Here is a 16,490-nt window from a genome sequence, read left to right as displayed (position 1 = left end):
GATGTAGCTCAGTGGTAGAGTGCCCCTGGGTTCAATTCCCAATATTATAACAACAACAACAAAGTGCTACATCTAACAGTTCTTGGATCCTGTTAATATTGGGAGACATCAACTAAAGTCAGATAGACTTAGAAGTCACTGTAGAAACATGACTTGAAGAGGTCAGAAAAAACTTCTCAGAGAATGTCATTTTAGGGGACTTAGAAGCTCTCCTTAAAGAGAATTGGTACTTATGAAGAAGAATTTATGTTAAAAGAAAATAAATTCTTAATGGCAACAGAGGGTACCCCTCATCTTCCCAGAGCACAGTGTGGTGTAAAGTGCTTCATTAACATGTTCAAAATGAGTGCTTGGATATACATATTATCAGCTGGTTGAGTAGCCAGCTATAATAATACAAAATGTCAGGCCTGCTTTCTCTGACTCAATAATGAAAATAGAGCTGAAAAACTCAAGGTTATTACTGATTTTTTAATGCAAAATCACAATTTGTATGTTAGTGCCAATCAGATGTCAGCTGTAGTAATTATTCTGCACTTCTCAATTAGAAATTTTATGATTAGGATTTTTGATAATTTAGACTTGAAGTTCCTTTGTTTTTCTAGCACACTCCCTCAGTGACTCTTTTTATCTAGAAGTACATGTAAATTATTAAAAAGTTTACAGGGAAGGAGAGTTCATGTCTTCTGAAGTTCAGGGTGAATTAAAATCATACGTGTCAGTGACTGGATTACCTCTCTGACCTTTTCTTTTTCATTAATTTTTTAAAAATTCATATATGGCAGCAGAATATGTTACAATTCATATTACACATATAGAGCACAATTTTTGTGTCTCAGGTTGTATACAAAGTATTTTCCACCAGTTTGTGTCTTCATACATGTACTTTGAATAATGATGACCATCACATTTCACCATCATTTCTAACCCCACACCCACTTCTTTCCCCTCCCACCTCTCTGCCCTATCGATATAGCTCAGTTGGTAGAGTGCTTGCCTCATTGACCTTTCATTAAAACAGGTAATGAGAGGACATCTACTCTGCCTCTTTTTCGTTAGTTGTAAAAAGAAATCTGAAAATCTAAGTACTGATTTTTTTCATTTTCAGGTTGTTATCTATTTGAAATGATTTCATTTTTAATCCTGAAAGTTCATTTAGTAAAAGCCTCTATATCAATAAAATAAAGCAATATTATTTTTAGGCCATGTTGGACAAGTTTACTCATTCTACACTAACACTTTAAATTGAGCTTTAACACTATTTCTTATGTAAAGTATAATCCATATGTCCCCTGAAGAACTTTTAAAATCTTGTGAAAGATGTTTCATCAATATTGCTTCATTCCCAGCACTGCCTCCTGTCTATGCTTCACACCACTGCCCACCCCACATGCCCCACCCCCTGCCTGATAAAACAACACTTAAAAATGATTGTTTAAGTAGTGAGCAGTGCATTGAATTAAAAAGATCAAAAAGGGAAGCTAAAAAATTGTATCAAGAGTTGCCATTCATATGCTTTATATCAATATGTCCTATAAATCTGTATATCATTTTGTGAGATAATGCTGTATATAGATGAGTTTCAAATCCTCTACAGAAAGATATGATTTAAAGTTATGCTATAGTCTGGTATCAGATTCCATGTCTCCTAACTTGTAAGTGTCCTTTTCTATTGAAAACATTACCTGATACTTTCTGAATATATTAGTGAAAGTTGTTCTTGCTTACCTAATGAATCTCTTTGTGAATTTTAGAGCATGTTATAGGTATTGAAACTAGGAAATTTCTTCTACACTCACATTCTCAAGTGTTTACTTAGGAAACTTATATGTATGCAGATAACAACAAATGCTGAAAAATAATAATTACAGAAGACTATAAGCATTGACTGATGGCCAAGTTTTATTTTGATTTAAAAATTATAAAGTGAAATCACAAAAGACTAAAGCAAAATGATGTACTAGGTGAAATTCAAAGTTTTAATGACTCTTTATTCCTTTTGGTCATGTTTCTCTACTGGTTTAAAACTCATACTGAGTCCTGAGAAAGTCTGTTTGCTTCAGCAAAACTAACAATTTTCTTTCTTATTTTTAGCCCAGCCTTCAAGTGAGCCAAGCAAAGTTACATACTTTGGTCAAGCCCAGTGTAGACTTTGTTTGCCAGCTGAAATTCCCTTCTGGCAATTATCCTCCATGTGTGGATGATAATCGAGATCTGCTTGTCCACTGGTGTCATGGAGCCCCTGGGGTGATCTACATGCTCATCCAGGCCTATAAGGTACTGTGTACTTTCTCATTTGAGAAAAAATTGGAAAACATAACAATTTTTTTTATTTAAAATGACTCTTACAGTCCTTAAAAAAGTAATATATAATTCATTTGTTAGACTTAAAATCACTTTGCTAAATGAATTATTGTCTCAGTATCCATTGTTCCACAGAAGACATTATTTCATAGAACAAGAGACTGCTTCATTGACAGAATAACCAAGATTATGACATCAGTGACAGAGCCAAAATCATATCCCAGAGGCTGAATTAAAAATAGAACCCTCATCCATTGCTGATGGGAATGTGAAATGATATGGCTTCCATGGAAAATGGTTTAGTGGTTCCCTCACAAAATTAAACATTTAATTAACACATAATCTAGCAATTCTACTCCTAGGTAAAATACCCAGAAAAAACGGAAAACAAAAATTCAAACAGATTTGTATGCACCAATCAGTGTTCATAACAGTTCCTTAGCCAAAAGGTGGAAATTGTCCAGGTACCCACCAACAGATGAATAGATACAGAAAATATGCTATATATGAGTCTTAAAAAATATTGAAATTTTAATATATACTGCAACATTCATAAACTTTGAAAACATGCTAGGTGAAACAAGCCAGATACAAAAGGATAAATACTTTATGATGCCATCTGTATGAAGTGATGCTGGGGTCTTGAGGAAGGGAGTAGGGAATGGGGATTTATTGCTTATAGGTATAGAATTTCTGTTGGGAGTATTAAAAAGTCTTGCACATGGATAGTAATGATGGTTATATAACAAGGTGAATGTAATTAGTACCACTGGATTATATGCTTGAAAAGTGTAACTGATAACTTTTATTATTTGTACATCTTACCACAATAAAAAAAAAATACAAATATCACTCCTAAAAAGGCTGGTATGGATGGCATTGCCACAATCAAAGAAAAGGTTTTTAATTGAGGGGAAAAAAATAGAAGTAAACTAAGACATGTATAACCATTGGTCTAAATCAAATATAAGTTATGTCTGTAGGCTATAAATAGGCATTGGCATCTCATAACTAAGCAAGCTTTTATTTATTCATTTTTTTTTCAATATTTATTTTTAAATTTTCTACAGACACAACATCTTTGTTTGTATGTGGTGCTAAGGATCGAACCTAGGCCGCACGCATGCCAGGCGAGCACACTACTGCTTGAGCCACATCCCCAGCCCACTAAGCAAGCTTTTAGTATATCAAATTCTACATTTCAGAAAGTCAGATATAATAGAAGAGCTTTTAAAACTGCCTTATTCTGCTTTTAAGGATTTGCAATGGGATATTAAAAATACCTACTCAAGAGTATTTTTTAAGTCTTTGTTCAAAATATAGCAGGCAATAAAAGATAATGAAGGTCTACTTGTATTGTTCTGATAGTTATGTTTATAATCAGTTTCTTCCCCAGTATATAAACAAACTTCCTATTTAATAGTAGCAATATTACATACGAAAGTTAGCATTTGTACTTCTGAGAGTGACTCATGATGATAGCAAGTTTCAAGTTAAATAATGCTGCTTCAATGATCACACCCCTATACACAGACACATGCACATAAAACAAGACCATGTAAACAAGGTCAGGCCCAGTTAATTAAAAAAAAAAAAAAAGCAAAGCCAATTTTAATAGTTTTTTACTACCGGTATAACACATCTCTGTCACTAAATCCCTTGCCTTTCTTGTCAGGCCCTCTCTTTTCTTCCCCTACTACTTCTTTTTTCATAGCAGGAAGGAACCTTCTTTTATATTCTATATAAGAAAACTCACATTCCTTGACTCTTCAGGTGTTCAAAGAGGAGAAGTATCTCTGTTGTGCCTACCAATGTGCAGATGTGATCTGGCAATACGGTTTGCTGAAGAAGGGGTATGGGCTGTGCCATGGTGCTGCAGGAAATGCCTATGCCTTCCTGACTCTTTACAACCTCACACAGGATGTGAAGTACCTGTACCGGGCCTGTAAGGTAGGGTTCAGACTGCCAAAAGCAAAGTAGCTTCAAAAAATTGAGAGAAGCGCTTTCATTCATCTCTTGATATTAATTTAATTTTTAAATCATGAATCATCTGTAGGTAGTGAATGTTGTTTTAAGAAAAACCTTCAAATGCTGTTTGGTTGAATTTAGTATTCCTTTTAAAGGGCATAATTCTACTCAAAAGCATTTATGTGAGAAAAAAGGTATAGGGTGATCTTGTTGCTGCTTCTTCCATAACCTTGATAATCTGTGGCTTAGACCACTCATTATATATTTCCTTCTAAGCTATGTATGAATGGCATTTATCTCTTTTCTCCAACTTGATAGTTTTTGACTTTTCAGAATAATACTTAGGGGCAATATATCAACCTCTAGGGTCACTGAAACAAATTATTCTAGTAACTTAATTTGGTCTCATTGCAGTTTGCTGAATGGTGCTTAGATTATGGAGCACATGGATGCAGGACACCAGACACCCCCTTCTCCCTCTTTGAAGGTATTTTTCACACATTACTTATATGCCTTATAATATCAGCAGCTACTTCTCTGCTTGGTAATGTATTTGAATTTGAGGTGTATCAACAAATTAATTTGATGATCATTTCTTATAGTACTTACTAATACAAGAAGTCAGTATTAAAAATCACTACATGTACTAGCACAGACCTAATAGTGGTAGTCATAATGATGACCACCATTTATGGAGCCAGGCACATGCTGAGCATTTTTCAGATGCTGTCATAAAATCATTTCAGCAAAAACATAAAAGCATGGTATTCTTATGTCACAGTTAAGGAGACTGAGACTCAAGAGAGGTAAGTGGCCCATGGTGCCATGGGGAAGGAACTCACATGTGGTAAATGACGGGGCAGAGACTTGAACTTGTATGGTTCCATTCTCTCCCCTGTCTTCCCTCTGGATAAAAAGACTAGGCACCTCACAGGGATCTCCTGTAATATAGAACTGTAAAGTATATAAATATAGACTGTTTCATTTCATTTAAATTTTTGCCATTAATACTCTAATGTTGTTAATGCTAAAAAGAAAAAGTAACTCTATAAAAATGGGAGTCATTTGGTGTAATAACTTTTATCTCCTTCTCTTCCTTCAGGAATGGCTGGAACAATATATTTCCTGGCCGACCTGCTAGTCCCCACGAAAGCCAAGTTCCCTGCATTTGAACTCTAAAAGGAAAGCATGCTCATACCCTGCAACTTACAGCATGACCCTTTCTGTATATTCAATCCTGGTCTAAGTGCTTTCATTGCTTTTCAAGGAAACAGAATCAAACTATGTGCTTGATTGAGTTGGGTTTTGTTTTCTAGAATTTGTCTTTAATTGATTTTTTTTTATTATGTACTTTTATTTAAAAGTATGCAAGGACATCTGTTAAGTTTCTTCCAAAAGGAAAGATGGGTGATAAATACAGTATTTTGTGGTCATTTACATGTATTTTAGAATTTAGAGGAAAATCTTATTTAAATTTATGAATGTAACCATCTGTTACTGTTCTAAAAATGTTTGAAAGAAACTAAATACAGATAAAAAAGGTTACATACATGACCATGATTGAATATTGCCCTCACCTCTTCTGTGTCATATATTTCCTCCAACAGGAGGGTGGGCAACTTTATGACTTGGTCTTTCTCTAAGTGTTTCATTATAAAAGGGGACAAAATATAACTATATGCTTCCAGGTGAAAAACTTGCAAGAATTATAAACTAGACTTGGGCCCTTACGTACCATTTTTCAAATTCCTGATGTCTTTTTGGTCTAGAAACATACTTTCAAATCTGCCTCTTTATCAAAAGGCATCCAGATACTGTATGCCAGCCTTTTTATAAAAAACTTAAAATGTGATGGTTGTCATGAACTTTCTGATGTGTAAATTCAAGATAAACTAATAACAGCTGTTTATTGTTTTCTCTAAATGAAAAAATACAGTGTATTTTCAAACTATTGAATTTGTTTGCTCTTTGGTATTCAAATTAATTAGATCACAAAGCTGATTTTCTGTGGGAGAGCTCAGAATCTAGTCTGCTATGTTTGATCTTCTAAACTTTGACTTGTATTTTACTTATTTCCAATGACTGTGCTTTAAGTGCTGATTGTTTGGTACAAGCCATAAAATATATTCCGTTCTATTAGTTTATCTGAACATTGGTCTTTTCACTGAAGAATACAGCTTCTACTTCTGCTTAAAAAAGGGTGGGAAGGGCATTGCTCTGTAGTCAGTAACTTCAAAAAGAACATAAGCTTTGGATAGAAAATTGTGTTCATTAAGAGAAATTACCAGAGGTCATGCTTTTAACAAGTTAATCTTTTCATATCCTAGGCTAATAGTTCCTCATTTTCTGAGATACTAGAATCAGGTTTTACATGGCAAATGAAGACTCCTGGTGCTTCAGAGTTCTGTACAATTGTATTGACTGGAATCCTCCTTCTCTCTCCCATAGCTGCCTTTGCCAGGCCTGCTTAGACTCCTTGGGACTGTTTTGGGAACATTTTGTAGCTTTAAAATAACAGGGTCTGAGAATTTTTAGAGTGCCTATTTTGTGGCTTTCTTGGTCACACACACTCAAAAAAATGCTATTTTACCCGGGGCGTGGGGGGTGGAGGGGAAGAATCCCTACAGAGTGTATGCTGGTTCCTTTTGTTAGTAGTCCCCTGTTACTTTTTGTTAAGCACCACAATAACTAATATTATTGGAAATTGTCCTGCTCTCTAAAGGCTACTTGACAATAGGATCTAAAAAGTAGCCCACTGCTTAGTTTTTAGGATTAGGTTACTCCCTCCGTTACTGGTATAAGTCAAGGGACTTGTGCCTCTTAGATTTCAGAAGTGCTTCTGGTAAGTTCGTGCAAGCTGTGCCTTTCTTGTGCAAGTTTCAGACCAAGGGTGTCAGCCCTTCCAGGAATAAGTACAAGTAGTGCACAGCAAACCACATTTGCCTTGGCCTGGGGATCCAGCTTGAGAGAATACAGCTCATTTGGCTTAATTAAATGTCGTATCATATTGTGTCTGTACTTTTAACTACTGGAGTTACTAACTAAGGGGAAAAGAACCAAACACTCCTTCTGTGAGCCAGGGGACACTTGATCACAGTTCTTAGTATTTTACTATAATTTGATCCCAGGAAGATATCAAGGCAGGGAGGAAAGCATTTCAAATGAGATTCTTGTTAATATTTGGATTATACTTTAGCAGTTGTTATCCATTAACAAATTCATCTATTCGATGTTGAGAGCCACAGCCAAAGGGGCCCCAGCAAACTTCCAGCTGCCGGCTGATGATCCAGCTGCCAGCAAACTTCCAGTTGCCGGCTGATGATTGGCTCACAGTGGCCCCAGCAACATCTAGCTGATTGGCTCCTCTGCGGTGATGTTCATTGGGCTGTTTCCCTGCCCTTCAGACTGCCAGCTGATGATTGGCTCACAGCGGCCCCAGCAACATCTAGCTGATTGGCTCCTCCACGGAGCTGCTCATTGGGTGACTTCTTTGGCTCTGCCCACGCAACCCAGCCAATCGGCCTCAGGAGCAGGAGGATTGTGGGAGGTTGAGAGGCTGGTGTGGGGGAGAGAGGCTTGTGGAAGCCGGTGGTGGCAGTTGGGCTCTGAGGGTTTTTCCCTGGAGCTGTTTTGTTTGGCGTTTGTAGTTCTAAAAATAAAGTTAGTTTCTTTTGACAAGTGGCTCCTGAATTGTGCCAAGCCAGACTTCGGCATTTGGTGGCCCGTACCAAAAAAAAGAAAAGTGTTTTCTTTTTTTAAGGGTTTTAAGATTATTATTAAGCTGACAGGATGTTTGTGCCATTGTTTGTTTTATTTATGCTTAAGAGCTAAGAAAGTTTTGATAGAATTTGAAATTCAGGCGGAAGTTACAAAGACAAGATCTTAAGACCGTGGTGGAGACTGAAAGAAATTTTTCAATAGTTTTCTTAGCTACTTGGCATCATTGTTTTAGTTCTATTTCTATTATATTTTGACCTCTGATATTTTTCTTCTTGGTTAAAAACTCTTCCCAAAAGTTGCTTCCCAGAAAACTGAATAACATCAATCTCCATGTGAAGACTAGGTAGTAAAATCTTCTAAGCTTTCCAAGCAGTGTCCAATTTATCCCAGCATACACTTCTGTTATTGTAGTGATGAAAATTTGCACTGGTTAATTTTTACTCATGAAAAAATGTTAACATCATCAAGACCATTTCCATAGGCCCATTGGACTTTGAGTTATAGGTCTTTAATCCTTAGAATTACTTGACTCCCTTTTCATCTTTTATATAAGTTTCAATTATTTGGCATCAAAAACCTTCATGGAGGTAGAATTTTAGTTAAAAGGGTATCTAAGGCTATTTTCTCTCCTTACTCTCACTTCCCTAAAGAACTGAATTGAGAGAGACACTCTTTTCCTACATTCTCAGGTTAGTTTGTATCTGATTTTATGATGCCCTGCTTCTACCAGCTGATTTTGAAGTAGAAAATGTGGAGAGTGAACATTTATTTATATACTCCTTTGGCTACTAGAACTCATCCCTGATTTTTATACTGAGTTCTGATTCCATTTTCTGCTTCCCTGAACTGGTGAGAGCACCCCATTTTGATGTGTTTTGTACTGTTGAGCTGTAAAAGAAATGTTTCTCTCCTGTAGGTGGAAAACCATATTTGGGATATTCAGAAAGGCATATTGTCATTTATTGGGAAGGGCTGAGATCATATTTATATGTTATGTAAAGAATTTGACCTAATGGTTCAAAATAAAATTTTACTAGTGCTATATAGTCTCCTTGCTTGTTTGCTTCAGTTTAAACTTGAAAAATATTTTTCCTCAGTGGTAAATGCTATATATATACATATATACACACACACATACATAAACACACACACACACACACTTATTCCCTAGGGTTCTTTCCTAACTTTTTCTTCATTGTTGGTTCACAAAAGATTTCCACTACTCAAGATTTATAAATCTGTCATCATAGAACTAAGAGAAGTCTATAAGGCTTCAAGCAGAGGTGGGTACTATTCGTGAACATATCCCAATTCTAGAAGTTCATTTCCTTGCTGACCAGTTCTGAAAGGAACTTTGAATAGAGAAAGAGATTAAATTAGTCTTAAGTTTAAAATGTATATGCAAAGTTAGAAAGGAGTTCTGTGAAATCACCTGGGATGACTTTGTACCATTACTTTACATGACACATCTAGTTTGTGTCATGTAGCACAAAAGAGATCTACCAAATTATAAAGTACTGTTTTCATCTCTAAATACATTTTGTCCTCTGGTACATATGATTAAAATGTCCTTCATCCTCTCTTTTTTATTGATTGAATGACTCATAATACTGAGGATAAATGCAGAGTTATTTTTATTTCTCTTCTTTGAAGGAAGTAAAAGTATGTATGGTGGCATCAAGTCTTTAGATTCAGGCAATGAGGCATGGAGAGGATAGTGCCTTGCAGAGGTCACACAGATTTAGCATTCCTACTACCTCTGAAAAATTACATTTCATCTGAAAAAGCCATCTGGTGCTGTTCTCTGCTTACCTTTCGCCACTGGAAGAAAAATAATGGCAAGCACATTAAATTAAGCCACAGTTTTAATTTCATCAACAAACAAAACTTTAAATAGAATTTGCAACTTACCTATAGTAGTTTATTTGTTCTGCATTCTGCATTAGAAAAGACCTTTGCCTTCCTCCTCCTGATACTCTTTGATTAGAAGAGACTAATAATTTTCATGTCATTTCTTTTTCCCAAAATAGTTGCATCTGTGGAGTCAATGTCACTAAGTCTCATGTATTCAAGCATCACTTAAACTTAGAAAAGCCTACAAGTCAGCTAAAAATGTGCTGCTTCATTCTGTTTCACATCCAAACTTAACTTTCTTCCTTCTAAAACTGTGGATCAATTAACAAAGCAACAGAACACTGGTGTTTTTACAATGGAGAACATATTGGCTTCATATTTCCCATTACAAAACTGTCCAAACATGATTTTCCAGAAGCCCTGTGCTAGTGCATCCTCAGGGACTTATTTTACAATTTTGTGAGTAATGAAAGAAAGCAGCAAACACAATAAGCCAAAAGTGAAATAATGAAGATAGAGAAATGGATCTGAGCAAGGCCTCTGCTCAGTCAGTTTAATTTCACATTTTCTACATTATGTTAACTTTTCATCCACATGCAAATTACAACCCTGGTGACATTAAATCTGTAGCTAACGTTCTATCGCTTTGTACATAAGTGTTAGTGAAACCATTTGTGAGGCCCTTAGTCATTCTGTAGAGGAAGGCAGCAATCTTGGTAGATCAGCTTTTAATAGTGTCAAAATTGCCTGATTTCTCTGTTAAAGCTAGATATCAAGAAAGGCATTTTTAACCTGAAGTATCAATGTGGCTCACTGTTTAAGTTGATGACTAATAGTGATTGTTTTCTTGAGATTGGGCATTCTGAAACTCACATGGGCTCTCTTGCTGATACACTCTGAACTAGTGGCACTGTCAGCTTCTGGGCTGCAGACATGCTTTTGTGTTAGTCCTTCCATTTATCTCCAAATTCATTAAACAAGTATGTTTGTGTGCAAGGTACCTAGATGGGACTTCTGAGTGCATAAAATAAACATCCCTACTCTGGCAACTTCACTGCAGGTCTTAGTCCAGTGAAGAAGACAGGTGACTGGAAAGCAATTACAAGGAAATGTAATGTTCTTGGTAACACTGCCAACTACTCTTTCCCTTGCTTTATAAATTTAATATAAGTCTAGGTCTCTCATGTGCCCTGTGGTTTCTGTCTCTATTTGGAAGTACTGAAGTTAGGTATCTTGAGGGAGAAGACACTTTAAAAACCCAGTCAGCCAGCCCAGAAGCACTCAGAGTTATTACATTTGGACTACCTTGGTGATGATCAAGGTGGAGGGAAATCTGAAGACAAAAGTCGCTTGCCCCCAAAATGCCACTCATTTGGTCGACTTCGGAAAAGCTCCCAGCATTAATAATTTAGGTTCAATTCATTTCCTTCAGGAATACTCTCAAGATGCATCCAGTTTAGAAGAAACAGTTTATTGATCCTGCTATGCCATTAGCACCTAGTAATTGGTTCATGACCTTCGTAGCTATTAACTTGGAGAAATTCAAACATTATCGTGTTGTTAGCATATTCTAGTTAGAGCATCTAGTTAGGATTAGAAATTTGTATTATCTGCACACAAAAGACTTTTTGAGGTGGAGGTGAACATAAGCAAGTAATTGCAAGGTGACATGGAAGGATACAGAACTGGCTTTTAGTACGTTAATAGAAATGGAATGATAGAAGTATATGAGAATCAAGGAAATGTGTTAAACCTTGAAATGAGGACTTTGCTCAACCATAAATGTGCATAAAAATCACTGAGGCCCTTATTAGAGATGCTAAAATGCAAGCGGGTGGACCTGAGATTATTGTGCATTTCTTACAATTTATCAGATAATGCCCATGCTGGCCAAAGAGCCTACTTGGAGTACCAAGGCATTAGATAATTCGTCATGAATCCCAACTAGGGGAGGGGAAAAAAAAAAAAAAGGAAGGCCAGGAGTTGGCTAATGGGTTGAAAGAATTGACTGAATACATGTGAAATCAGATGAGATCAGGCAATAAGTATAAGAAAGAGCATGGGCCAGAATGATGGGGATCTGATTTCCAATGTGACAAAATTCCATATAATGTCAAAGCAAAGGCCATGGTCTTGAGGTAGCCATATTTTTTTGGTACTGGTGATCATAATGAGTAAAAGAAAAGGATCTGAAACAGGTAGCATATTTGAATTGAGTGGAAAAATGCTAAGAACTTGGAATTTTCTTCAAAGAGTCATAAGCTTCAATTAATATAAGAATCATAAAGAAATACCTCTATACCAAAGAATTAAGTCATCTGGAATTATCAAGGCTCATATGGGAAATACTAGGTCTTTCTGCTCCTTATTTAGAGCTTATAAGGAGTCAAGATTAGCCAACCAACTCTAAATGATGTAAACACAAAAGCAGAAAACTCTCATTTCTTTTTCCCTAACAGTTTTTCTCAGCATGTTATGAGTAGGAAATGAATAGTCTAGGTATCATTTGCCTTTATTTGCTGTCAACTGCCATTTGCCATGATTGCTATATAAGAATTTATTAAGTGATGTGAGTCTGTAGTGCCTCTGAAGCCATTTATCCAGGGACACTTCAATACTTAAGAACAAAGCTGACCCAGGAAACTTGAAAATGTTAATTAGAAATAAGAAAAACCTATCATTTCCTCAAATCCTAACTTGAAAGTCTGATGCAAATGAGAGAGATCATTAATACCTCTATACTCTTGTTCACATAAGCATATATACCCTGAGTACTTTGTACTAAGAATTGACCCAAATTTATATACTCACAACTAATGCATTTTCTACCACATATAATAGTAAATGCCAGGCATGTTTCATCGCTTACAAGTTCTTACCTGCCCAGTTTAAAAAGTGAGTTGCTGAGTAGTAACATCACAAGTTGGTGGGACAGAAGTTCCTGCCCTTCTTCCCCGACAGAAACACTGATTTAACAGAACAAGATCAAATTACCTTCAGAGTCCTCTTAAGAAATTGTTAGGATTTGGATCTTGAATGACCCCTCAAAGGCTAATGTACCCATGTCTTGGTACCCAAGGCAGCAATGTCTACAGATAGGGCTTTTAGGAAATGGTTAAATCATGAAGACTTTAAATTATCAGTGAATTAATTCATTTGATGGATTAATAATTTGAATGGATTATTGGGAGGTAGGACCTAGCTGGATGAAATAGGTCACTGGAAGGGTTTATCTTGTCCCAGGCCCCTTCTTCTCTCTCTGCTTCCCAGCTGCCCTGCTGTGAGCTGATCAGATTACCTCTGTCATGCCCTTATACTATGATGCTCTGCCTCACCTCAGGCCCAAAGCAATGGAGCCATCCAACCACAGACTGAAACCATGAGCCAAACTAATTAGTTTTCCCTCCCCTAATTAGTTCTTGTCAGGTATTTTGGTCACACCAATGAAAATCTAACACAGATGATGAAGTCCAGTAAGCAGGGAAGCAAAAAACCCAGTAACATCTTCATTAAGATAAGCCACTTTATTCTATCCCATCTGCACAGCTCAGCAGAGAACACCCCATCTCATGGCTTCTCCAATAGAAAAGAGTAGAGCATGAGTCCAACATTCAGTCTCTTTGGAGGGCTGCCAAAGGGCTGGTTCCTGTCTTGCCCTCTTCAAAGAACTGATAGAACTGGCATAGTTAGGATGCCTGGTGACCATTGAGAACAAAGATGAATGGAAGGAGAGTTGCTACAACCTGTAAACTTTCAGAATGGCTGAGAGAAATATAAGTTGAGATTTGGGCAGGGAGGAAAAATAATGGAGCTTACATTCAGCATTCTGGTTCTATCAAGGGCTCCAGAGGAAATAGTTTCTGCCTCTTCTCAGTGAGAGTTGTAACTGACCTAACATAGTTTGAAACCCAAAGACCTCTGAAAACAACAGAAGGGGACAGTTCGATGCAGTTGGCATGGTACACAACTGAGATTTCTCTACCACGATGAAGAAAAAGAAGTGGACTCTATGCCTGGCATTACAGCTTTGGGACAGACTGCCTTTGGCCCTGGTATGTCTTTCTAGACACAGAGTATTAACAGGGAGCCAGCATACTTTGAATGCCTGGTGGCTAATGAGAAAACAGAGTAGAGCAAATTACCATGGCAGAACCAGAGAACTTGTAATGTCCAAGACAGACACCAGAGGGAGCAAGAGATTATAAATTTCTGAAAAAAGAAATTTCCCCACCCCCAAATGAGAAATTGCAGATACAGGCCCCAAAAAGTTTCATTCCCCAAAATATAACCCCCCTAAATACCTAGCTTGGCTGATTGGTGAAAGTCATCGCCTGTATGAAGCCAGTTTGTAAACACCAGGAGAAAAGTGACTGTTTTTACTTTTCTTTTTTTGTTGAGATATAATCTTACTGTCTTTTTATGGGGAACATTATGGTTAATTCCATACATGTATACAATGTGTGATAATCACATCAGGACAATAATCATTTCCATCTCTTTAAACATGCATAGAATCCCAACACAAATTTATGAGTGACATGAAAGAGCAGAAAAATATGGCCCATGCAATGGAACAAAATAAATCCACAGAGTAATCCTAACAAAGTGATATGAATTACTTGACAACTTATAATAATTATAAATATGTTGTATGATAACTCAAGAAATAATGAACAAATAAAATGATATCAGCAAAGATAGAAAATATTAAAAAAGAACCTCCCCCCTAAATACATACCCCCCCACACACACACACACATCACCAGAAGAGTTCAATAGGCTTGATTAGAGTCAATGAATTCAAATATAAATTACTTGAAATCATCCAGTCAGAGGAGCAACAATAATAACAAAAAGAATGAAGGAGTGAAGAAAGCTTAAAGAATTCATGGCGACCATCAATATATGCATTAAGGGAATATCACAAGGAATTTCAGAAAGGAAAAATTGCAAAAAAGTTTAAAGAAATAATGGTCAGAATTTCCCCAAATCTGAGAATGAAAATAAACATCCAGAGTTAAGAAGCTCAACAAACTCCAACTAGGATGAACTCAAATCTATACTGAGACACATTATAATCAAATTGTCAAAAGTAAAAGAATTTTGAAAGCAAGAGAAAAATGTCTTGTACAAGTGAGCCTCTATAAGCTCTGTCAATACATTTTTCAGCAGAAACCTAGGCCACAGTGGGATGATATATTCATAGTGCCACAGGACAGGGACTGCCAAGCAAGAATCTTATACCCACGAATCTCTCCCTCAAAAATAAATATTTCCCCAGATAAACATAAGGTAAGGGAGTTTATCACCACTAGATCTGCTTTGAATAAAAGGCTAAGGAAAACCCTTCAAGTTAAAATGAAGTATACTAAACAACAGCATGAAAGCCATTTGACATATAAAACTAGCTGGCAAAGGTAAATATATACACAAATTTATGTAGACAAATACAGAATAGTATAATATTGTAATAATAAATCATTTCTAATTTTGGTGTAGAAGTTAAAAGGCAAACATATAAAAATGATAACTATGGAAATTAATAGATACACTATATAAAAGGTATAATTTCTGACAATAACAAAAATATAGAAGGGGAAAAGTAAAAGTCTATAGTATTTGTAAAAGACTGAAATTAAGTTATCAGCTTAAAACAGATTGTGATAGCAAAATGTTTTATAAAAGCTTTATGATAACTATTAAGAAAATACCTCTAAACAAAAGGAGAGAGGGATCAATAATATCACTACAAAAAAATCAATGAAACACAAAAGAAGATAGCATAAAGAGAGACAAAAAAAACACAAGACAGAAAACAATTAACAAATAACAATAGTGAGCCCTTCCCAATCAATAATTACTTTAAATGTACTTGAATTTAATGCTAAAATTAAAAGACATAAAATGGCTAAAGGAAGTTTTTAAAAAAAATGATTCAACTATATGCTGTCTCGTTTTAGGTTGAAGGACAAAGATAGGTCCAAAGTTAATGGATGAAAAAAGATATTTTGGTAGACAAACAAGGGTAAGAGTAGTCATACTTATATCAGAAAAAGTAGATATTCTTATAAAATTTGTCAAAAGAGGCAAGAAAGACATTATATAATGATAAAAACATCTGTTCACCGAGAATATATACCGGTTACAACTATATAGCATCCAACTTCAGAGTATCCAAATATATGAAGGGAGGAATGAAGGAGAAAAAAGTACCATATTACTAGTAAAAGATTGCAAAATTCCATTTTAAGTGATATGAACAGAAGATTAATAAGGAAATAGAAGACTTGACCAGCACTATAGGCCAAATGGACTGAACTGACATATACAGAATATTCCATAAAATACACCTTCATCACAAGTGCACATGTAACATTCTCCAGAATAGATCACATATTAGGTAACAAAACAAGCCTTAACAAATTTAAAAAGACTGAATCATACCAAGTATGTAGACAAATACAATGGAATCAGTAATTAAAAATTTCCCATTATAGAAAATCCCAGATGACTTAACTGGTATATTTTACCAAACATTTAAATAAATAATAATACCAATTCTTCCCCCAAAAAAATTGAAGAGGAGAAAACACTTGCAAACTATGAGTTCAGAATTCCCCAAAGCTGCTGTAAGAAAAAAAAAA

At 35.8% G+C, this 16,490-nt stretch overlaps 1 protein-coding gene across 2 annotated transcripts in view; it reads left to right on the top strand.

Moving 5' to 3' along the window:
• Positions 1 to 9,034, top strand: part of Lancl1 (LanC like glutathione S-transferase 1) — a 35,471-nt gene extending 26,437 nt beyond the window's left edge. For both annotated transcript variants that reach the window (XM_005331868.5, XM_013361366.4), the window contains exons 7-10: positions 2,095 to 2,277; positions 4,078 to 4,254; positions 4,687 to 4,759; positions 5,375 to 9,034. In XM_005331868.5, coding sequence (XP_005331925.1) covers positions 2,095 to 2,277; positions 4,078 to 4,254; positions 4,687 to 4,759; positions 5,375 to 5,451 — 510 coding nt within the window. In that variant the 3' untranslated portion in view covers positions 5,452 to 9,034. The remainder of the gene's footprint in view (positions 1 to 2,094; positions 2,278 to 4,077; positions 4,255 to 4,686; positions 4,760 to 5,374) is intronic.
• The last annotated feature ends 7,456 nt before the right edge of the window (positions 9,035 to 16,490 follow it).

Source organism: Ictidomys tridecemlineatus, chromosome 7 (assembly GCF_052094955.1).
Source record: "Ictidomys tridecemlineatus isolate mIctTri1 chromosome 7, mIctTri1.hap1, whole genome shotgun sequence".
NCBI lineage: Eukaryota > Metazoa > Chordata > Mammalia > Rodentia > Sciuridae > Ictidomys > Ictidomys tridecemlineatus.
The sequence above is the reverse complement of the archived record's forward strand: the minus strand, read 5'-3'. Positions and strand labels throughout refer to the sequence as shown.